The 18,952-nt window shown below is 33.8% G+C and overlaps 2 protein-coding genes across 3 annotated transcripts in view; both read left to right on the plus strand.

Moving 5' to 3' along the window:
• The first annotated feature begins 434 nt into the window (after nt 1–434).
• On the plus strand, nt 435–7,994 carry LOC149621405 (uncharacterized). Its single transcript, XM_089853854.1, has 3 exons — nt 435–921; nt 4,315–5,617; nt 5,698–7,994. The coding sequence occupies exons 2-3, from the start codon at nt 4,360–4,362 to the stop codon at nt 7,611–7,613; spliced, it is 3,174 nt and encodes a 1,057-aa protein (XP_089709980.1). The 5' UTR covers nt 435–921; nt 4,315–4,359; the 3' UTR covers nt 7,614–7,994.
• Nucleotides 7,995–9,692: 1,698 nt separating this feature from the next.
• Myo10A (unconventional myosin 10A) overlaps nt 9,693–18,952 on the plus strand; it is a 35,602-nt gene continuing 26,342 nt past the window's right edge. For both annotated transcript variants that reach the window (XM_089853772.1, XM_089853773.1), the window contains exon 1: nt 9,693–10,025. The gene's annotated coding sequence lies outside the window, so the exon portion shown is untranslated. The remainder of the gene's footprint in view (nt 10,026–18,952) is intronic.

Raw genomic sequence — 18,952 nt, forward strand, 5'->3', positions numbered from 1 at the left:
CTTTTTGGGCCGCCATTTTTCAAGATGGCGGTCCATCTAACCAACTCCAAAAGCCATAAAACTCATCTATAGGATATAGGAAACCAGTGTACTAATTATTAAAGAAATCTGTGGAACTTAACGGATGTTATTATATAAAGAAGTTTTAGGTTACATTTCTAGCCGCCATTTTTCAAGATGGCGACGTATTAGAAAAATATTTCGTAGTTCGTACCTACTACTTAAAAGTAACGTCCATGCGAAATTTCAGCCTTGTAATTAAAACGGTTTGGGCGTGGCGTTGATAAACAATTAATCAGTCAAGTCAGAAATTTTCACTTACATTAATAAAGATTTACGAGGATTTAAGCATCCCTTTAAGATAAGTTTTTATAACAAGAGAGGGGGCGTAAAAATCTTCAAGTATCCCTCCCCCCGGTCGCCTACGAAACTTGTTTGAAGATAGTTGACTTAGCGCTAAAAAAAGTATGATTTTTTTTGTGGTCCTATTTTCGATTTTTGAAAAGACGTATGTATTCGAAGTGTTCCGCGAATTTCTAAAATTGTAAAATTGTGAAACGGTTTACAATATAGACAGTGCTCGACCAAATTACTTTGAATGGAGAAACAGCTAGTGAAAGTTCACTAGTTTTGTTGTAAGACACTACTACCATACCGGATATTGTTTTGACATCACTTAGTGAAGAGCTTTCGGTTTTAAACCTGCCCGAAATTGAACCGGATTTAACTAAATTAAACTTTTGATTTGTTAACGCGGATTTAGAGTTTGAGTTTGGTGGTTCATTTTGAATTGATTATCGAATCTAGTTGCCAGCGTTTGACGGTTTTCGGTATTTGAAGCCATTTTAATATGGATCATGGTTAAATTTGTGATTAATCAATCGGTTAATGAAGATTGGAGTTTAATTAATTAATTAAAAGGTAATTATTTATTTGATTTGATTATTTTAATTTGTTGGTAAGAGATTGAAAATTATTTTGAAATTTTTGGTTTCGCTGTTGTTGAGTTTAATTGAGATTAATTTTATTGTATGATTTGTGTTAAGTATGTTCTATTAAAAATATGTGGGTGATGTCATAGTTGGATTTTATGAAATAATGTACTTCAAACTGACCAAGGGTTATTTAAAAGGTCAAAGTATCTGGAAGTTCTAGAAATCACATTGTAAGAAGAGTCAGGGAATTTCATATTGTGTTGGGTTAATTTTTAGTTATATAGGAAGTTAATGTATTTCCAAGTTTAATTTGGTGACCACTAGTACTGGTCATTTCTAGATGGTGGTCAAGCACCCCTAGACCCTTGGAACGGATCTATTGTCTTATGTTATTACGTGTTCTTGAAACCACTAAGATTACCGAACAGTGATTGGTTCGACTTGAATAAATAATTAATTTCAGTTATAAAAAAAGTTATGGTAGCTCAACAGATCTCTAAAATTATTTTAATTAAACCAAGTAATGATAAGCTCTATATCAACTTTAATGCTAAATCACTTCAGTTCACAGTCACTGAGCTAGTGAAGAGACCCTCGAGACACGCGTCATGAATACATTTTTAAGTTCCACTTGAAAAAAAACCCTTGGAGATAATTGTGGTCGTGATATATCTGCTTTTGTACACTTGCATAATAATTGAATTTATGTTCTTTTTTAAATTTCTTAAACCCGTATTTTACAATGAGTCAGTCAGTTGGTGGTAAAAACTGACCTTTTGAGAAAAACCCAGTGGAGTCAGTGTTAAGGGGGCGTTTTGAAAATTTTGAAAGACGTTTCAAGGTCTGATAAGACTTGGCTGGTGGGCTCGGAAACCCAAAAATCTACCCATGACTATAGTTTATTACACAGGAAAGCTACAAAAGCAAGCGTTTTACGAGCAGTTTCAATTCAAAGGTCATTGTCACTGGACAAAAACTTTTTTGGAGTGGTCGTCTTGACGCATCGTAGATACAGTACTCAAGAAGTATAGGAACGCGAAGTTAAAAGAACCCTTATTACTAAATACATAATTTAGCAATGCCGATTTCACTAAGTTTTCAGGGTAAAATATTGGTGGGGTTTAGTGTCGCAACAAGTGCCTGCAATTGCATTCTTTTTCATTATTCCCACAGTTAGACAACTCATTGCAAAATTTCTCACACTGGCTGTACCACGCTTTTCCCTAATTAATGTCTTTAGTCGTTAATTTTCCCTAATTATACCGTCTACAGTAATTAATTTTCCCTTAAATACCATCTAAAGTCGTTAATGTTCCCTAAATTACCTTCTAAAAAATTAATTTACAATTATCAATTTTAATTACACAATTTAATATGTTAATGTAGAAAAGTCAGTTAAATAATAAATTGCACAAATAAACCAAGTCAGGAAATCTTGAAAGTTACAAAATTTTCAAAATTTAAGCAAAAAACAACCTTAGTTAAAAACTACACAGAAAACCGACCGAAAACCCCCACATATTCAGAAAAACGCATTTCCCAGATGGTGGTCCCGATTTTGTATATTCGAACGATGCTAGTTCCCCAATTTCCCCGCCTAATTCAACAACTTTAATATTAACGTTATTTTCGTTAAATAGCTAGCTAGCTTCTTTACCGTTGACTCAGGAATCTAGGTGAACTTAAAAAGGAAGTTATTTCTCTATCTCTCTCTCTCTCTCTTGGGATGGGTCGGTGTTATTTTCCACCCAAATAAGTGTGGTAAGCGCACCACGACTCGTGAAATAAAATTAGGCTAATCAAGTCGGCAAACGAAACGTAGGTACCGCGCTGTAACCTCGATTTAGGCGCTCTTCAAGAATCACCCTCGCGTGGTGCAGCTGCTGGTGGTTTTATGGATGGAAAGTTATACAGGGTGTTGCAGTGATGGTAAATCATAAATTTTGAGGATCGAAAATTTAACTCTATTCCTGTATCTATGAGCAGCCGATTTTGAATGTCCCCAGTAAGGGATGCATGCACCCTCTAACACAAGTTATGAACATTGAACATTGGATTGGAGTGTTTTACCTATGACCCCATAAAATTAAACGTGAGAAACTGAACATACATGATTTGTAATTTAAGTATAGTTACATTTTCGATTCTCAAAATCGTACCACCATTTTTGGAGCTCACACTTTACAATTTTTGCAAAGGAATAAAAGTGTTAGACACCTCGGTTTTATTATTGGCGCGTGTTTATCGAAGGTGGTGAATTCACTGTTCAATAAATATTGAATTTGTTGAGTTTATTCGGTTATTTGTGGTGTGAAAACTGAGCTGTTTTTTTTCACATAATTTTTTGGTGTTTTTTTGTCTTTTTCTATTAATTCTTGCAGTATTTTTAATTTTTGGAACTTTAATATTAATCTCTCTAGTTTACTGTTCAATAAATATTTATGTTAATTAGTCTATTTAGTTGTTAAGACGTGAAACAAAGCAGTGTTTATTTAAATATTTAGCGTTTTTCCTGCATAATTTAAAAAAAATTAAATTCAAAAATAATTTTTTTCTTTTTTACCCCTTTTAAATTTCTTATCAAAATTTCCTTAAATAATTAATTGGAACACAACGCGATTATTACGATCTAAATTTCACGGTCTTTCTATATTAGCTAGCTTAAGGAATGAATAAAATGAATATTTAATTGAATTCCATGCAATTTTCCCTGTCGTTTCAATATGCTTAAAGGTAAATTAATACCTTTTATTAATTGGATAAAATAAAATTATATTATGAATAATAAATTAAACTAAACTTCTGTAGAGTATAATAAACTTTATAACCGTCATATATTCCAAGAGATATTTGAGTTAAATGAATTAAATTAATTTATTTTAGATCGAGTTTTGTTTCAATCCAAAGTGAATTAAATTAATTTATTTTAGATCGAGTTTTGTTTCAATCCAAAGTGAATTAAATTAATTAGATTAACGAAACCCGTTTAAATGTAATTATCTTAAATTAATATTTATTGGCGAGAGAAAACGTGTCACAATTCCTTTAAATAATTTAGAACGTTTATGCAAATTTTATTACGATCATTTAATATCGTTACCCATCGATAAATATCGATTAAATTTATTATTATCGCGATAAAAAATGTGTTTAGTATTAACTTGTCGATTTCGCAAAACCGGTAACGTTAATTTTAATTTTAATTAAAGTTGCGCTTGAATAAACAGGATACTTACCTGTTACCTCGAAACCACCGCTAAAAATTTCAAAGATTTTTTTCATCTCTACTACCTGATTTCAAAATCATAATCTTAATTGATTAAGAATTACTACCTATTTTAAATCTTTTATATTAAATTTTCCTTATTTTATTTTACAGGTGAATAAACGCATTCGAAATTTACAATTTTTATTTTTCAACAAAATGACGGACACATTCCTCAAGTACTTAATATGTACGGTCTTATTGGGTCAAGTACTTACCCAAGACTTTGTCTTTCCAACGGATGCACCAAGGACAAGGATACGTCCGTTTAATAATGGACTTGATTACGAAGAACTAAGGTCTTTAAACGCCTCGTGTCATCCTAAAGACACGTGCGTCACGCGTGGACGCCGTATCGACGATACACGTGACCAAACTTGCGGTTGCGATAACGCGTGCGTCGTTTACGATAATTGTTGCATTGATGCGCATGTTCGTAAACCACCGTTCATATCTTTGCGTCAAAATAACAAATTCGCTTGTTTGAGTTACATAAACATCGGGTATATTTACGTCAAGGATTCTTGTCCCGGACATTGGACTGGTCCAAGGGACACCGTGGACAAATGTCAAAGTAACCGTGAAGATTACACGAACCCTTTATCGTTTATGCCGGTTACTAACCGCGTCTCCGGAACGACTTACAAGAACTATTACTGCGCAGAATGCAACTCTGAAAACGCAACCTCTATTACGATATGGCAACCATTGGTTGAGTTTACCAATCTCAGATCGTACAACTCATCTCATGGCAACATTACCAGCGATTATATTAAAAAGAACCTTGAGTTTAACACTGATTCGACACGTTGGGGTCTTTGGTTATTCGGAGACGATGGTCAACGGTACTTCTACGATGCCACGATATACCCCATGGTGCCAAAAGGGTTGGAGGAAACTGTACATTCTTGTAGACCTGGGTTGATCACAAAATGTAGTTCCAATTGGAATGATACTGTAGTTTCGAAGAAATGCAAGGCGTATCAGGGTGCAATTTACGTTAGAGGCAATGGTAAAGGGTACCGTAACGCTCATTGCGCAATTTGCAACGGCGAAGACACGAAGAAGTTGACTTGCACACCACCCAAAGGAAAGGCCGGGTTCCAAGCGAGGACATTCAATAATGAAGCCTTCTCGGTTCTGTTGGATTTTCACGACCCTAAAGGTGGTACTGTGGGCACGAATAATGCCTGTCCATCCGGACAGATTTTTGACCCGTTTCATAAGACGTGCAAGAAGATTTTATGCGGATTCCCGTGGTTGGTAGTCAAGGACAATAAATGCGTACCCATCAACACCAGCCCCGTTTCAAGCAGTAACGAGAAAATCACCTTCCCGGTTAATGACGAAGCTACTGGTGATACTGATGTCCTAGGAAAGTCTGTAATTGATTTAAAGTCAACGGATACTTCCTTGGGTAAGTACTTATGAAATATTCCTTGAAAGAGCTCTTTCTAATGTCGATGGTCTTAAACTAACGTATTATTTTCATTATAGCTACATTTGCGCTGGAACCGTTGACAACTCAATCGCCTGTTGTTGAAATACCAACCATCAACTCTACCACTGCCCAATCAACCACAACAAGCATACCCTTAACAACCACCGAGGTGCCATCAGAAACAAACGGAACCTTAGACAACTTTGTCGTTGTCCCCTTGGGGGATGAAGATAATGATAACTCAACTGATACGACTATACTGGATGAATCACCAACCATCGTAATGGGTCTTCAAAACGATGATGTTACCACCGTTGAACCACCAACATCCCAACCTTACTATCCTTATCGTATGACGGTTGTCACTCATCCGCCTGATGAAATTACGACCAATCCTTACAGCGTGTCGGTTATAGCTTCAACTGAAACCATCAGTACCATTATGTCCCAAGAAACAGCCACAGAATTGTACGACACAGAGGAAACAACCCCAACCACGAAGGCAAACTTGAGTCTCGCTGAGTACTATGAAAAAAATTCATCCGACATTATTGTCAAGTTAAATACAACCACCCAACTTCCGGTCACCTTAAAACCTGATGATTTGGAAATCAATTCGTCATTGGTCAACTTAGGAGAGCCTCCGCAGATCCTGGACTACGAAGATAACCGTCAATACGTGGCGGACAGTAGCGTTCAATATGATTACAACCCAGAATTCATCAACTGCACTAAAATAGGCTTGGACCCCAATCAGTATAAGTTACTTGAAAATGGTTCGCTCTCGGCACCTGCCTTCGGGAAGATTTACGATAGGAGAAACTTCTTAATCGTCGAGGAACAAGCCCTGGTTTGCGCATTCTTTCAGAATATAACCCAAGATGAACAGAAGTCCAAATTCGACCCTGCCATGGGTTACATAACCTTCATAGGTCTTGGTATTTCGATACTGTGCTTGGTCCTACATCTAATCGTTTACCTTTTGGTACCGGAAATGCGTAACTTATCAACGAACAACCTTGCGGCACTATCCTTCTCTCTTCTAATGGCGTACATGGCCTTTATCACTGGCCAATTCAGTACCATTTCGAAGACGTCATGTCTGGTAGTCGCTGCCGCAATGTACTTCTTTTTCTTGGCGTCCTTTTTCTGGATGAGCGCGATGTCCTTCGATGTTTGGAGGACACTAAGATTAGCCACGAGGGAGTTACGTGTATCTAATGGAAGACAATGGAAGAGATTCTTGGGGTACTCGATATACTCTTGGGGTTCATCAGCGGTGGCCTTGGTAACTGTCTTAATTGTGGATAACGTACAAGGAATGCCTGTTGAATACCAACCCCAATTCGCCGTTCGATCTTGTTGGTTTGCGCAACGCGAGGCTTTACTTGTCTTCTTTGCCGCACCGTTAATCGCCATTATGGTTGTCAATATAATATTGTTCGTGTCCAGCGCCAGGATGGTACTGACCACGACGCAGAGTACGGCCAAAAACTACAGTTGCACAACTTCATCAAGACGGAATTTTAAACTGTACTTGAGATTGGCTGTTATGATGGGTTTAACATGGGCTGTCGGATTGGTTGCCGGGTACTTGAACATTGACGCCATATGGTACGCCTTCATATTCCTAAATACTTTACAAGGACTGTTCATTTTCGTGGCTTTTACTTGTAATCGCAAAGTTAAGAAACATCTCGGTGAGAGAGTACAAGCACTGACCAAGAGACACGCTTATAGAACCTCTAGTCTTAACTCGAACTCTACTTACCCGTCATCAAGCGTCATGATCCATCGTAACGCCACAATTACTTCAACTAGTTCCTTAACAAGCGAACTTAAAACTCCGCCCCCTTCAACGGTAATAGCTAATCAGAGAGCGGTATTACACAATAACCCCGCCAAGGTCGTCGTCAATCCACCAATGTCCTCATTTCAACAATTACAAGATGGCATGGAAACTTTGTACTGATTTAATAAGTACTCGGAAGATTTGTGCCAATGACTTAACTTGAACCAAATGACTTCTTATTGGCCACCAAGAAATGTTTAATTTTTGAAATATTTTATTTTTTAACAATGTGTAAATTTTTGAATGCAGTTTTTAACAAACGGTGAAACACTATGCCTCTAAAGCCAAAAATTAAAGTATATTTTTATATGCTCGAAAAATTAATGTTTTTAACTATTAAAATTAACTAAACAGTAACCAAATGTATAAAGATTCCCTAGTCGTGTATTATATGTACATAAATATATTTTTTCTATTTTCTGTTCATAAATGTTTTTAAATGTTCAGTTTTTTTCGATATCATAAAATTTGTGTGAAAATAAAAATATTCTAGCATTTTTATGTATTTTCCTGTTTAATTTTACAGCAAGTTAATTTTAACTATACTAAAATTTACTTTAAGTTGTGGACTACAACAATATTTTAAATGAAGCTGCGACTCCTGTCTCAAAGTTTCGACTCCTATATTGAAACTCCTTGTATGCAAGAAAAATTATTTTAAGTAAAAGTGCATTTAATTTAATTTAGAAATTAAGTTATTCTTATCTGACACAAAATACAATTTTTTGCTTAATTAATATTAATTGTTACTCTTAATTCTGTAAAAATTAATATTCACCCTAGATGTCGCTGGGTACATAGTAAGCTCGATGCGACTTTGAAAGGCGCTAAGTTTGAAACCAGACTAACGCCGTCTAAGGCGTCTATGATCAAATTAGGGTCAGCGACAATTACTCATAACCAATTATGTAAATTACTAGCCAAATACGATCCAATTACCTACCCTAATTAGCTAAAAGAAAACCTTGAAGATTATTTATTAAAATTATAATTGGTGATTATTATATTTAGGCTTAACTATTCAAACTCAGTTTAGGCCAAGGCTTAAAAATAAAAAAACCACGAAAACCCACACCACACCACACCGCAATGCAAACATTCTCACTTACTAATATGTCAAAAAGTGACAGCCGTAAAGGTCAAATTTCTATTGCTAGAAACTCCATAGAATACATTAAGACTGTTAGGCCTATTCATGCGGGCGTAGTATAACGTCAACTTAACTTAAACCAAGGCCTAATACCGCTACTCTCTTCCCACACACTGACAAGTAAGTTTGTCCATCCCCATAAATTTACCTTTTAACCAACCCACCTTTATTGCCAGTGCATAACTAAACGAAACACAACCAAAACCAGTTTTCCAAAGATGAATTTAATTAATTCCACGTATCCCTAAGGGGGTATGGTATTTTCCAGACTCTACTACTTAACTACGTGACGAGGCAAACCACGTAACATAACAGACATGGATGGGAGGAGGGTAGGCATTTTTTTACCCAAAATATTTATGATCCCTTTAAAAACAGCTAGCATATATTAAAGGGGGCCAAAAATTTTGAACGAACCAATAAGGTGTTTGCCGAATTTTTATGGTATTTCATTGAACGGGGGACTTGAAGTCGTAGTAGGGGTTTAGTTGAGGTGCCTTTTTTTAAAGAAAGAACATGTCGAGGGGACAAACACTCCCGTAAGTTTTATTTAATTGCTTAAAATATATATGATAAGGGATTAACGGTAGGAAATTAATTAATTAATTAACGATTAGCGTTAACACTAATTAGGGTACATCAACGGAACTTCACTTGCTCATTCAGTAAACTCGCTGACAATAATAAAGATCATAGGTACGCCTAACTTGGGACATAAGGGATCTGTATTGTTTTCTGAATGGTGGTATATCAAGGTCACTTTCAATTAAGAAATTAATTAGCTGGCCAATTAGGGTATCCCCCTAAGCTAAAGTCCTAAAATCATAATTTATGCCAACTATTTTGATAACGCCAAAAAAAATTCTTTATTTGTCTTTACATTTTTTTTGGTTCCATCATAGTACCGAACCCCTCAGTTTTTACCTGTTGCGAGTCTAATGCATTTTATACCTGTATTTTAGATCTAGCCGCCCAGGTAGGTAGAGGGGGGCGGAGTTAGGCCTAGCAGAAGAGGGGGGGGGGCAAAGGGGGGAGACCAATCTTGAAGGAATCGGAACATTTTCTTGAAAACTTTCAAACTTGTAGCGTGCGTGGCGCTCCCGCGTTTTTAAGAATATTTTAACTTTGAATTTGAACAAGCACTTGTTAGAAATTAAACGCGGAGGCTTCAGTCGCTGTTTCTTTAATTAGTTTTTAGATTTAATTAAGTTTGTATTTTAATTAGGGGTGATCCTCGTGTAATTGTGTAACATCGGTTTTGTGGATATCTTTGAATTTTATTGTGGATTTTAGTACACATTTTCCGAAGACGGATTTTAAACAAGCCAAGGGTTAACAGAAGTTTTAAAAAACTCTCTCTCTCTCTCTGAGTCTTTTAAAAGGTAGGCCATTTTTTACGTTTACGTCAAGGAGTTTTAAGGGTGTTACTATTTTATTGCTTGAATTGCGTTTGAAATTTTTAACTAATTAAGTAGGTAAAGGCTTAGCTAGAGACTTGATTGTGTTTGTTAATTAGTTTATTTTTAGTTAATTGCGGTTTGTAAGTTGATGTTATGCTTAGGTTTTGTTAGAGTGGTTTTAAGGTGTTTGTAGTTACCGCGGGTTTTAAGGCCTTAGCCTAAATAGGTATAATTTTAATTTAATTGTTGTTTATCTAATTAATGAGAAAGTTATGATGTATCATTGTTCATATGTTTAAATTTAAACTAGTAGACTCAATTCCGATTGTATTCTAAATTATCAAAGGTTGCCTTTAAATTGTTTATTTCCACTCCATGCTTTATTATCCTTGCTTGTACACTTTACTGTGTTTATAAACGTAATAAACCAACCCTAACCTAACCTTTAAAGTATAAACCTAACCTAACTCTGATGGATAGTGTGAATATCAAGTGTTGCCAGTCATTTGTGACTTGTGAAATCCATTCGGTATCTACGACCCAACCTTACCTAACTTAAGCTAACCTAACTCACCGTGGATACTAAGGGGGGATCAGATACCCGTTACTAATTATGTTTCTAAGCCAAAGTCTGTTAAAACGTTACACACAGACGGACAGATAGGTTAATAAAGACCCTGCTAACTAAAAAACGAAATATTTCTGCTTAATAACATTGGAAATTGAATTCTTATGCAAAGTAGCGTTTCTGACGTCACAAGACAACAATTTAGCGTTCGTGACGTCACGAGACAAAACAGTATACACAATAGGCCGTACGAAAACGAGTCTTTTGTTGCATTCTGAGCGAGACCCGCTTTCATTCGATCCTAAAGATAATCCAGTCTTTTTTCTGAATAACTCGAATTTGACCCTGTTATTAGGGAAAATCGTTTATCGAGGCTTAGCAACAGAGAAAGCCAGTTGTACCCCTAAATGGTGACCCATTAACCTTGCGTTCTATGGTATACCCTAATGAAATGCGTGCCAATGCTTTGCTGTGTCATGAACACAAACGACAGCCTTATGATAATATTTAAACATTAAACTCAACCTAAATTCCAACTTAGAAATATAAATTGGTTGCATGGTGTATTTAAATCGACTTAAGGTCATGTTTCGAGTTAATGATCGATTCAAACACTTTAATTTGATTAAGCGTTGCGTTTCAAAATAGGTTTAGTTATTATAAAAGGTCCTAAACTATAAATTAGGCTTAATTATTATGTTTTTCACCATGAATTAGGCTTAGTTATTATGTCTTTTACCATAAATTAGATTTAATTGTCTCTCACCATGAATTAGGCTTAGTTATTTTATCTTTTACCATGAATTAGGCTTAGTTATTATGTCTTTTACCATGAATTAGGCTTAGTTATTATGTTTTTCACCATGAATTACGCTTAGTTATAGTCTTTTACCGTAAATTAAATTTAATTATTGTCTCTCACCATGAATTAGGCTTAGTTATTATGTCTTTTACCATGAATTAGGCTTAGATATTATGATTTTCACCATGAATTAGGCTTAGTAAAGACGTGTAATTAGGCTTATCGATTACGAGGTCAAACACCTTTTAACCATGATAAATCGCCGCCAAACATAAATGGTCTGGTATTGACATATTTTCAGTCTTTTTAGGGAAACTTTTCGAGACGCGATATTTCACGCTTATGAGGTGAAATGAATCCTAATATTTCGTGTAGTCTTAATTATCTTCTATGCTCTGATAAGCTTTCCTTTTTTTTTCGACAACCACCACTTCTTACAAACATTTTTAACATTCCCTCGAAAGTGAAATTTGTCTCGGTTTTTCTATTCTATAGAAAAGGCTAAATTTGCTTTGATCCACTTGATCACGTGAAATTAGTGTTTACAATGGAATTTTAACTCTTGACTTCGTGTTTAGAACTTCAAATTCATATATTGTGATGAAAATTTCACTTGAAATTCACAGATTAAAGTGAAAATTTTACATTTAATTCATGCTTACGATGAAAATGGAATTCATACTGAAATAAAAAGCTCTAGATAAATTTCAATTCAAAATTAAAACACAATGAAACGGTTTTTAATCACCATAAATTACAAACCCATTAAGCTTGACCCAAAATCTACCTATGGTATTAATTACCCAAAATAATTAATTTAACAATGAACTTGAAGAAACCTTTGACATAAACCTAATTATTACCCACATAACATGACGGTCAAACCAATTTAATTCAAAACAGAGATAAAAGAAAAAAATTAACTATATAATCAAACAATTTGAACAAAAGAACAAAAACCATGCAATCTTTAATTTGTTAACTAACTTTTTAAAAGACTTAATTGTAATGGTCCAATAGGTTTATCAAGTTTTGGGAACTAGAATTTTGGCTTCTCCATCAAGTAAAGGCATGGCCTCTCTCTAGCAGAAAACTCCAAAACTTGTTTTAGCAAATATCCCAAAAAAAATTTATATGAATCCGTTTTAGTAAAATCTAACTTTCGCCGGAGGACGTTTGATTCACGTAGAATGCGTCAAGTTTTTATTTGGGATGAGATAGGATGAGGTACTTTTGTAAGGGAATAGCAGATAACCGTCTATGACTGTATTAGAGACTATGGAAATTTATATTGAGATGCTATCTCCATTACCGGAGTTGTCCTAAAAAAATTTAATTTAACTGGTACAACACTTCACTTATAAATCTTAAAAGGTGGATGCATGGTTCTAGGCCTATTTTTTTTTAGGATGGTTGGTGTGAGATTTTTTAAGGATGGTTTGAGGATGTTTCTCGTGATTTTAAGCCTAATTTTTAAGGGTTTTTCTTGTAATTTTAAGCCAAAATTTTTAAGGGTGTTTCATGTGATTCTAAGCCTAATTTTTAGTGGATGTTTCAAGTGATGTTAAGCCTAATTTTTAGGGTATGTTTCAAGTGATGTTAAGCCTAATTTTTAGTGGATGTTTCAAGTGATGTTAAGCCTAATTTTTAGGGTATGTTTCAAGTGATGTTAAGCCTAATTTTTAGTGGATGTTTCAAGTGATGTTAAGCCTAATTTTTAGTGGATGTTTCAAGTGATGTTAAGCCTAATTTTTAGGGTATGTTTCAAGTGATGTTAAGCCTAATTTTTAGGGTATGTTTCAAGTGATGTTAAGCCTAATTTTTAGGGTATGTTTCAAGTGATGTTAAGCCTAATTTTTAGGGTATGTTTCAAGTGATGTTAAGCCTAATTTTTAGGGTATGTTTTAAGTGATGTTAAGCCTAATTTTTAGGGTATGTTTCAAGTGATGTTAAGCCTAATTTTTAGGGTATGTTTCAAGTGATGTTAAGCCTAATTTTTAGGGTATGTTTCAAGTGATGTTAAGCCTAATTTTTAGGGTATGTTTCAAGTGATGTTAAGCCTAATTTTTAGGGTATGTTTCAAGTGATGTTAAGCCTAATTTTTAGGGTATGTTTCAAGTGATGTTAAGCCTAATTTTTAGGGTATGTTTCTTTTAATGATAAGCCTGTTTCTCCTGAAGATTAGGCCTAATTTTTAGGCGATGTTTCTCTTGATGTTATGTCTAAATATTTACCGATATGTCTACTGATGTTAAGGCTAATATTTAGTATTTTTTTCTTGCGATGTTAAGCCTAATTTTAGGCATGTTTTGTGGGTTTGTAAGGCCTAATTTCAGGAGTTTTCTTGAGATATTTGTTAAGCCTATTTTCACAACGACTCTCACGAGAGATTTAAGCCTATTGGTACGAACAAGCTAGCCTAATAATCACGATTCTCATAAAAATCACCTTGAATTATAAAGAAACCAAAACAAACTCCTGTCTCACGAAACGTTAAAATTATAAAAATATTCACGTAAAATTATTTTCCTAAAAACACCACTATACTGCTAAAAGTAACATTTTACCGTAGGCCTAAAACGTGTTTCCGTAAGTAAACCTAACCACACCCCATTCTATTACAAGTTACAACCAAAAATACCATCTTAAATAATAAATATACTTAACATATAAATATTAACAGCGCTAAATTTAAATAATCTCGTAAAATCCTTAATTTGAAAACAATTAAAAACGAAAAATTTAAAAAAAAAATAATTAGGATTTCCGTTATTAAAGTATTTGAAATTATTAATAAATCTGATAAAAATATTTTTCAAAGTCGGCATTTGATTAAAATAAAAAAATAATAAAAAAGGGGGTCAAATAACGCGTCCTAAAATGGGCCAACACAAATATGTATCGGACCAATCTTTCACGATCACCGTTTTGGCTCTTCCTTCGGGGCGTTATTCCCTTTTGTTAAGTTCCACCATCTTAAGATATAATATACCAATTTTCCTCCTTTTTAATATTAACTGAATGAAGTCTGCGTACCCTCTAATACATTTTTGCAAAATGGTTCCAACACTTAAATCAAACCAATTTGATAATGACCTCAATTTCGAAATGAACGTTATTAATATACTAATTTATATCCCTTATTTTTTTTAGTAATGTGTTTGGTATGAACAAGAAGTGATATCTAGTTTACTAGGGAGAAGGTATAAATTCGCACCACATTTATAATCTAGCTTTATCTCCAGTCCAAACGTATTGTAGGTCCTGAGTTAATCCCCGTCGCCTTTAAATTACAACCAGCAATCATCTCATTGGTTCTTGAAAACTCACGTCAGCGCGGCCAACGCGAATGACGAAAATTACAGTCATATTTTCCGACTGAGGAGAGGCTGCGAAATAGCCCGGGACCTCCTTTTACGTCCCCCCTTGTGTTTTGAAAGGGGGACTGGGACTATGGCGCGTTAATACTTAGGCATCTTATACCTTCTCCCTAGTAAACTAGATATCACTTCTTGGTATGAATTTGAAATACTATACTTGTGTATTGAGATACTAAGATATTATTTTAGTATGAACAGGTATCAACTTTCTGTGATGTTGTGTCTGTTTGTATTTGGATTAGGTTGTTGATGCAGGGTGTGTCGTGTTCAAAAAGGACTTAAGTGTAATTATAAAACCCCAATTTACCAATGACCCCTGAATTAAATTAGAACTCATTGTGTGTTCAGTTTCGTAATTAAATTTAATTTTTTACCGTAATTACGCACAAATATTGATGGTTAGTATGATCCTACTGTAATACAGTAGTTTTCCCCCTAAACCCTTCACGAATAATTCTAAAATATCAATCTATTATTCATATCAAGTATGAATTAAAAAGGTGCAAAAAAATTTAATAATAATAAAGGTTATCGGCACAATTTTAAATAAATGATCCAAAATTACTGTCATAAAAAATTAAAGAAAAAAAAACGAATATGAATTTTTAATTAGGGTCTTTTTTGTCTGATAAATTAATTCAACGGTTCCAATATCCTACTTTTGGAAATGTATTAAAAGTTGTAGTACAATGGGGAAGGAAAGATAATCGCTTCACGCATATTATTAAATTTAAAAAAATAAATTCAATATATTCGATTTATTCGAAACTTTCAGGAAAAAAATGTGTATCATTGATCGGGTTGTTAATTCAATTTTTAATATCTATAAAAAAATATTTGACAAAATTATCCTAAACCACAAATCGTACTCGATTTTACGGCGTGAATACAAGCTTTGAAATTTAACATTTTCCTTATGAGTATTTTGACCGGTAAATGTTAATGATTGAACATTTTCTCTTGATTGTATTGAACATATGTGGTTATGCACTTTTAAATTAATTTATACATGGTGTTTGTGCACTCCAAATGTTAATTCTAATTACAGTACCCGCTTTGTGGTTGGTATACACTTCTCTCGAAGAGAAGCATATTATATACTTCTGCGGTAACTAAACATGTGTGCTTGTGCACTTTTAAATTAATTTATACATGGTGTTTGTGCACTCCAAATGTAAAATGATGTTGGTAAGAATCATGTTATACAATTACCCCGCTTTGTGGTTGGTACACTTCTCTCAAAGAGAAGCATATTATACACTTCTGCCTTAACTAAACATGAACCCATCTTTACTAAACTAAACTCACGATTAACGTAAGATTTTAGTCTTGTGTATTAATGGGCCTTAACTTTCATTGTATGATGACGTAATATTATCTAAAACCCAAAAAACCGGAAACACGTCACGATTCAAGCGAGGTCACAATCAAAAAATAGATTAGACGTTTCTCAAAATACACCTTCTCTTCATGCAGGTTTGCAACATCGTAATCATGTACTCAAAGTCCATCTCGATTAAGTCTACCTTACTTCGGTTTTAATTTCAAGGTACTGTAACACTATAATCGCCATGGAGTATTAGGCATGAGATAGACACTTATTGTAAGGAAAAGTTGACTCGTTTTCACGCATGGTTGGTCACTCGTGGGTTTTCGAAAGTTAAGTTTCCATCTCCCCAAACTACTTCATGCCAATTTCACAGTACGTGGAATTGTCTCCCATGGTTTCCTCAAAAGTCTTCGTTTCTTTTCTTGTCTCTGTCGCAAGTTACTTAAAAATCCTTCACATTTAGTCTGCAACAAAGTAATATCAAAGGTAAATAGGTTTCAATAATCGGAAAGTAATTAGGTAGGCACTGAAGAGGTATTGAATTTGAAAGCCTTTTGTGTAGTCAGTCCCAATAGGGTTTGGGACGTACTCCAACTTCTACTGCAAGTCTAGATAATTCTTTGAATCTCTCTACAGCTTCTTAATTTGTCTGTAGACCAATTTGACCAAACAATCAGTGATTGAAATCAGATCTACTTTAATATTATCAGATATTACTGTATGCAGTTATCTTGTCATCACATTTAATTTCCCTCTGTACCCTGCTGCAGAAAATAGCAGTAGCCAACAACTGCTCCAATTCGGTTGGTGATTGGTGACATAATTTGTTAATTCATGTTTTGAATTTTGAGCCTGCATGCATTGACACACGGGAAAAATTAATTAATGAGTTAGAATGATTATATTTTAATTGCTTCAATTGGAGTCATTATTATATTATCATAGATAGATTAGATTTTTATAATACCTTTTGCTATGTATATATTTATGTTTTCTTTGATATAATGTACTCGTAAAGAGTACCTTAACATAAATAGGTATAGGAAACATATGCTAATTAGTTTTAGTGAAAGGCCATCCAACCCACTGGTTCGTTCCTATTACTTTTTGGAAATAATGGTTCGCCCTTGAAGTAACTACCCAAAGAAAAGATTAGTAATTTTTTTCCCTTAAAAAATCTACAATAAGGAAAGAAATTATCTTAATTCTAGAGTATATAACCATGAATGAAAATACGTTAAGAAAAACCATCTCGTATCTCTCTAAGGTTAATATACAGGGTGTTTTAAAAGGGAGAAGCGAAGTACTGTACATACAGTGAGTGGGATGCGTGGATGGTTCAATGGGAAATCATTGATCAATTTTTGAGAATCGAAAATGTAATGTAATCTATACTTCTATACTCAGTCGATTTTGAATGACCCATAAGGGATGCATGCACCAACCACTAACACAAGTTATGATTTTGAACATTGGATTGGACTGTTTACCACGGCCCTATAATTATTATTACCCTTTTTGTAAAACACCCTGTATCTCACGTAAAGAAAAAACACGAGATTTCACTTCAATTTTGGGGAAATCAAGTTTCAGCTCTCGTACGAACAATTTCTCTTATAACTTATCAAAACATCATTTTGAGGAAATGACATTTTATTGTCGCTTCAACTTTTTTATTTTTTTTTTTATTATTACGTTTGTGACAACGTCCAGTTGACATTTGATGGATGGACTAACGATATATTCAACAAATATATACCGGAAGAGAATATTTCTATTATTTTATTTTAATTATGTTTTTTTGCTATTGTCTATAAAAGGGGGAAATACATTTTTTTGTTGTGTTTTTTATTCTAATGATTTAGATTTGGTAGAATGGAATTTTTAATGATTTTCTGAATATTTTGATTTGTTGTTCAGTTAAATTAGAATTCAGGATTACTTCTATAGAAACTTGAATTTTGATTTCTAGTTTAATCAAGAAAGAGATAGAGTAATGATAATTATTGAAGAAGATAAGCAGAAGGGGATAATAGAAGAAGTGTGACACACTGTATTCTCTTAATACATTAGTTATGTAACATGATTCTTCCCAAGACTTTATATTTAAGTGTATTGCTTTTAAAAATGATCATTTTAGACTTAGAAAATCAACTCTAAAATTTTTTTAATATATATTTACGTAACATTAATTAATCTTTGTTAATTAATTTAATTTAAATTAATTAAAACAAAATAATTGTGTGGCCAATTAATTCACCAACCAAATTTGATATCATCTTTATAACAATATAGAACATTTTATTTATTTAATATTATGTTTTTAAAAACAATATGGAACATTTAATTTATTACAATATTTTTTAAATAGCTTTCCTTAAACTCTTGTATCTATTTATAAACTTTGAATGTCAACTCTTTACTCCCCAATTTCCTAATTCCTTCTATAAAGAAGTCACAGACGCGTAAAGACAAATATTTAACCCTATAAAATATTTTTAAATATTCATAATTCCGAGGGGCACGTCACTCCATATAAATAAAATCACAATATCTACACAAATATTTAAAAGTAACTAAAATATCAATTATTTAGTGTAATTTGACTATGATGAAAGATGAACAGATTCCCCTTCCAATCACCTTCTGATAAAAGTAAATTGAATATAATTAGATTAGTTTAATGATGATTAAAAGACTGTTGAAGACCGATTGTGAGTTGCCCCTCGAACTAACAAATATATCCTAAATACCTGTGTGTAATATAGTGTCAAATTCCACGCAAACTGTTTTCGGTTCAAATATGCATGATGTTTCCGTATTTTCTTT

Source organism: Phalangium opilio, unplaced genomic scaffold, assembly GCF_054372755.1.
Source record: "Phalangium opilio isolate 3A_F unplaced genomic scaffold, DU_Popi_V2 ptg000206l_1, whole genome shotgun sequence".
Lineage (NCBI taxonomy): Eukaryota > Metazoa > Arthropoda > Arachnida > Opiliones > Phalangiidae > Phalangium > Phalangium opilio.

What these genes read in the sequence shown, in the direction of transcription:
- LOC149621405 (XM_089853854.1), top strand. Translation starts at nt 4,360, where the DNA reads ATGACGGACACATTCCTCAAGTACTTAATATGTACGGTCTTATTGGGT. An exon ending in GTCAACGGATACTTCCTTGG is followed by an intron (nt 5,618 to 5,697) that starts GTAAGTACTTAT and finishes TTTTCATTATAG; the next exon opens with CTACATTTGCGCTGGAACCG.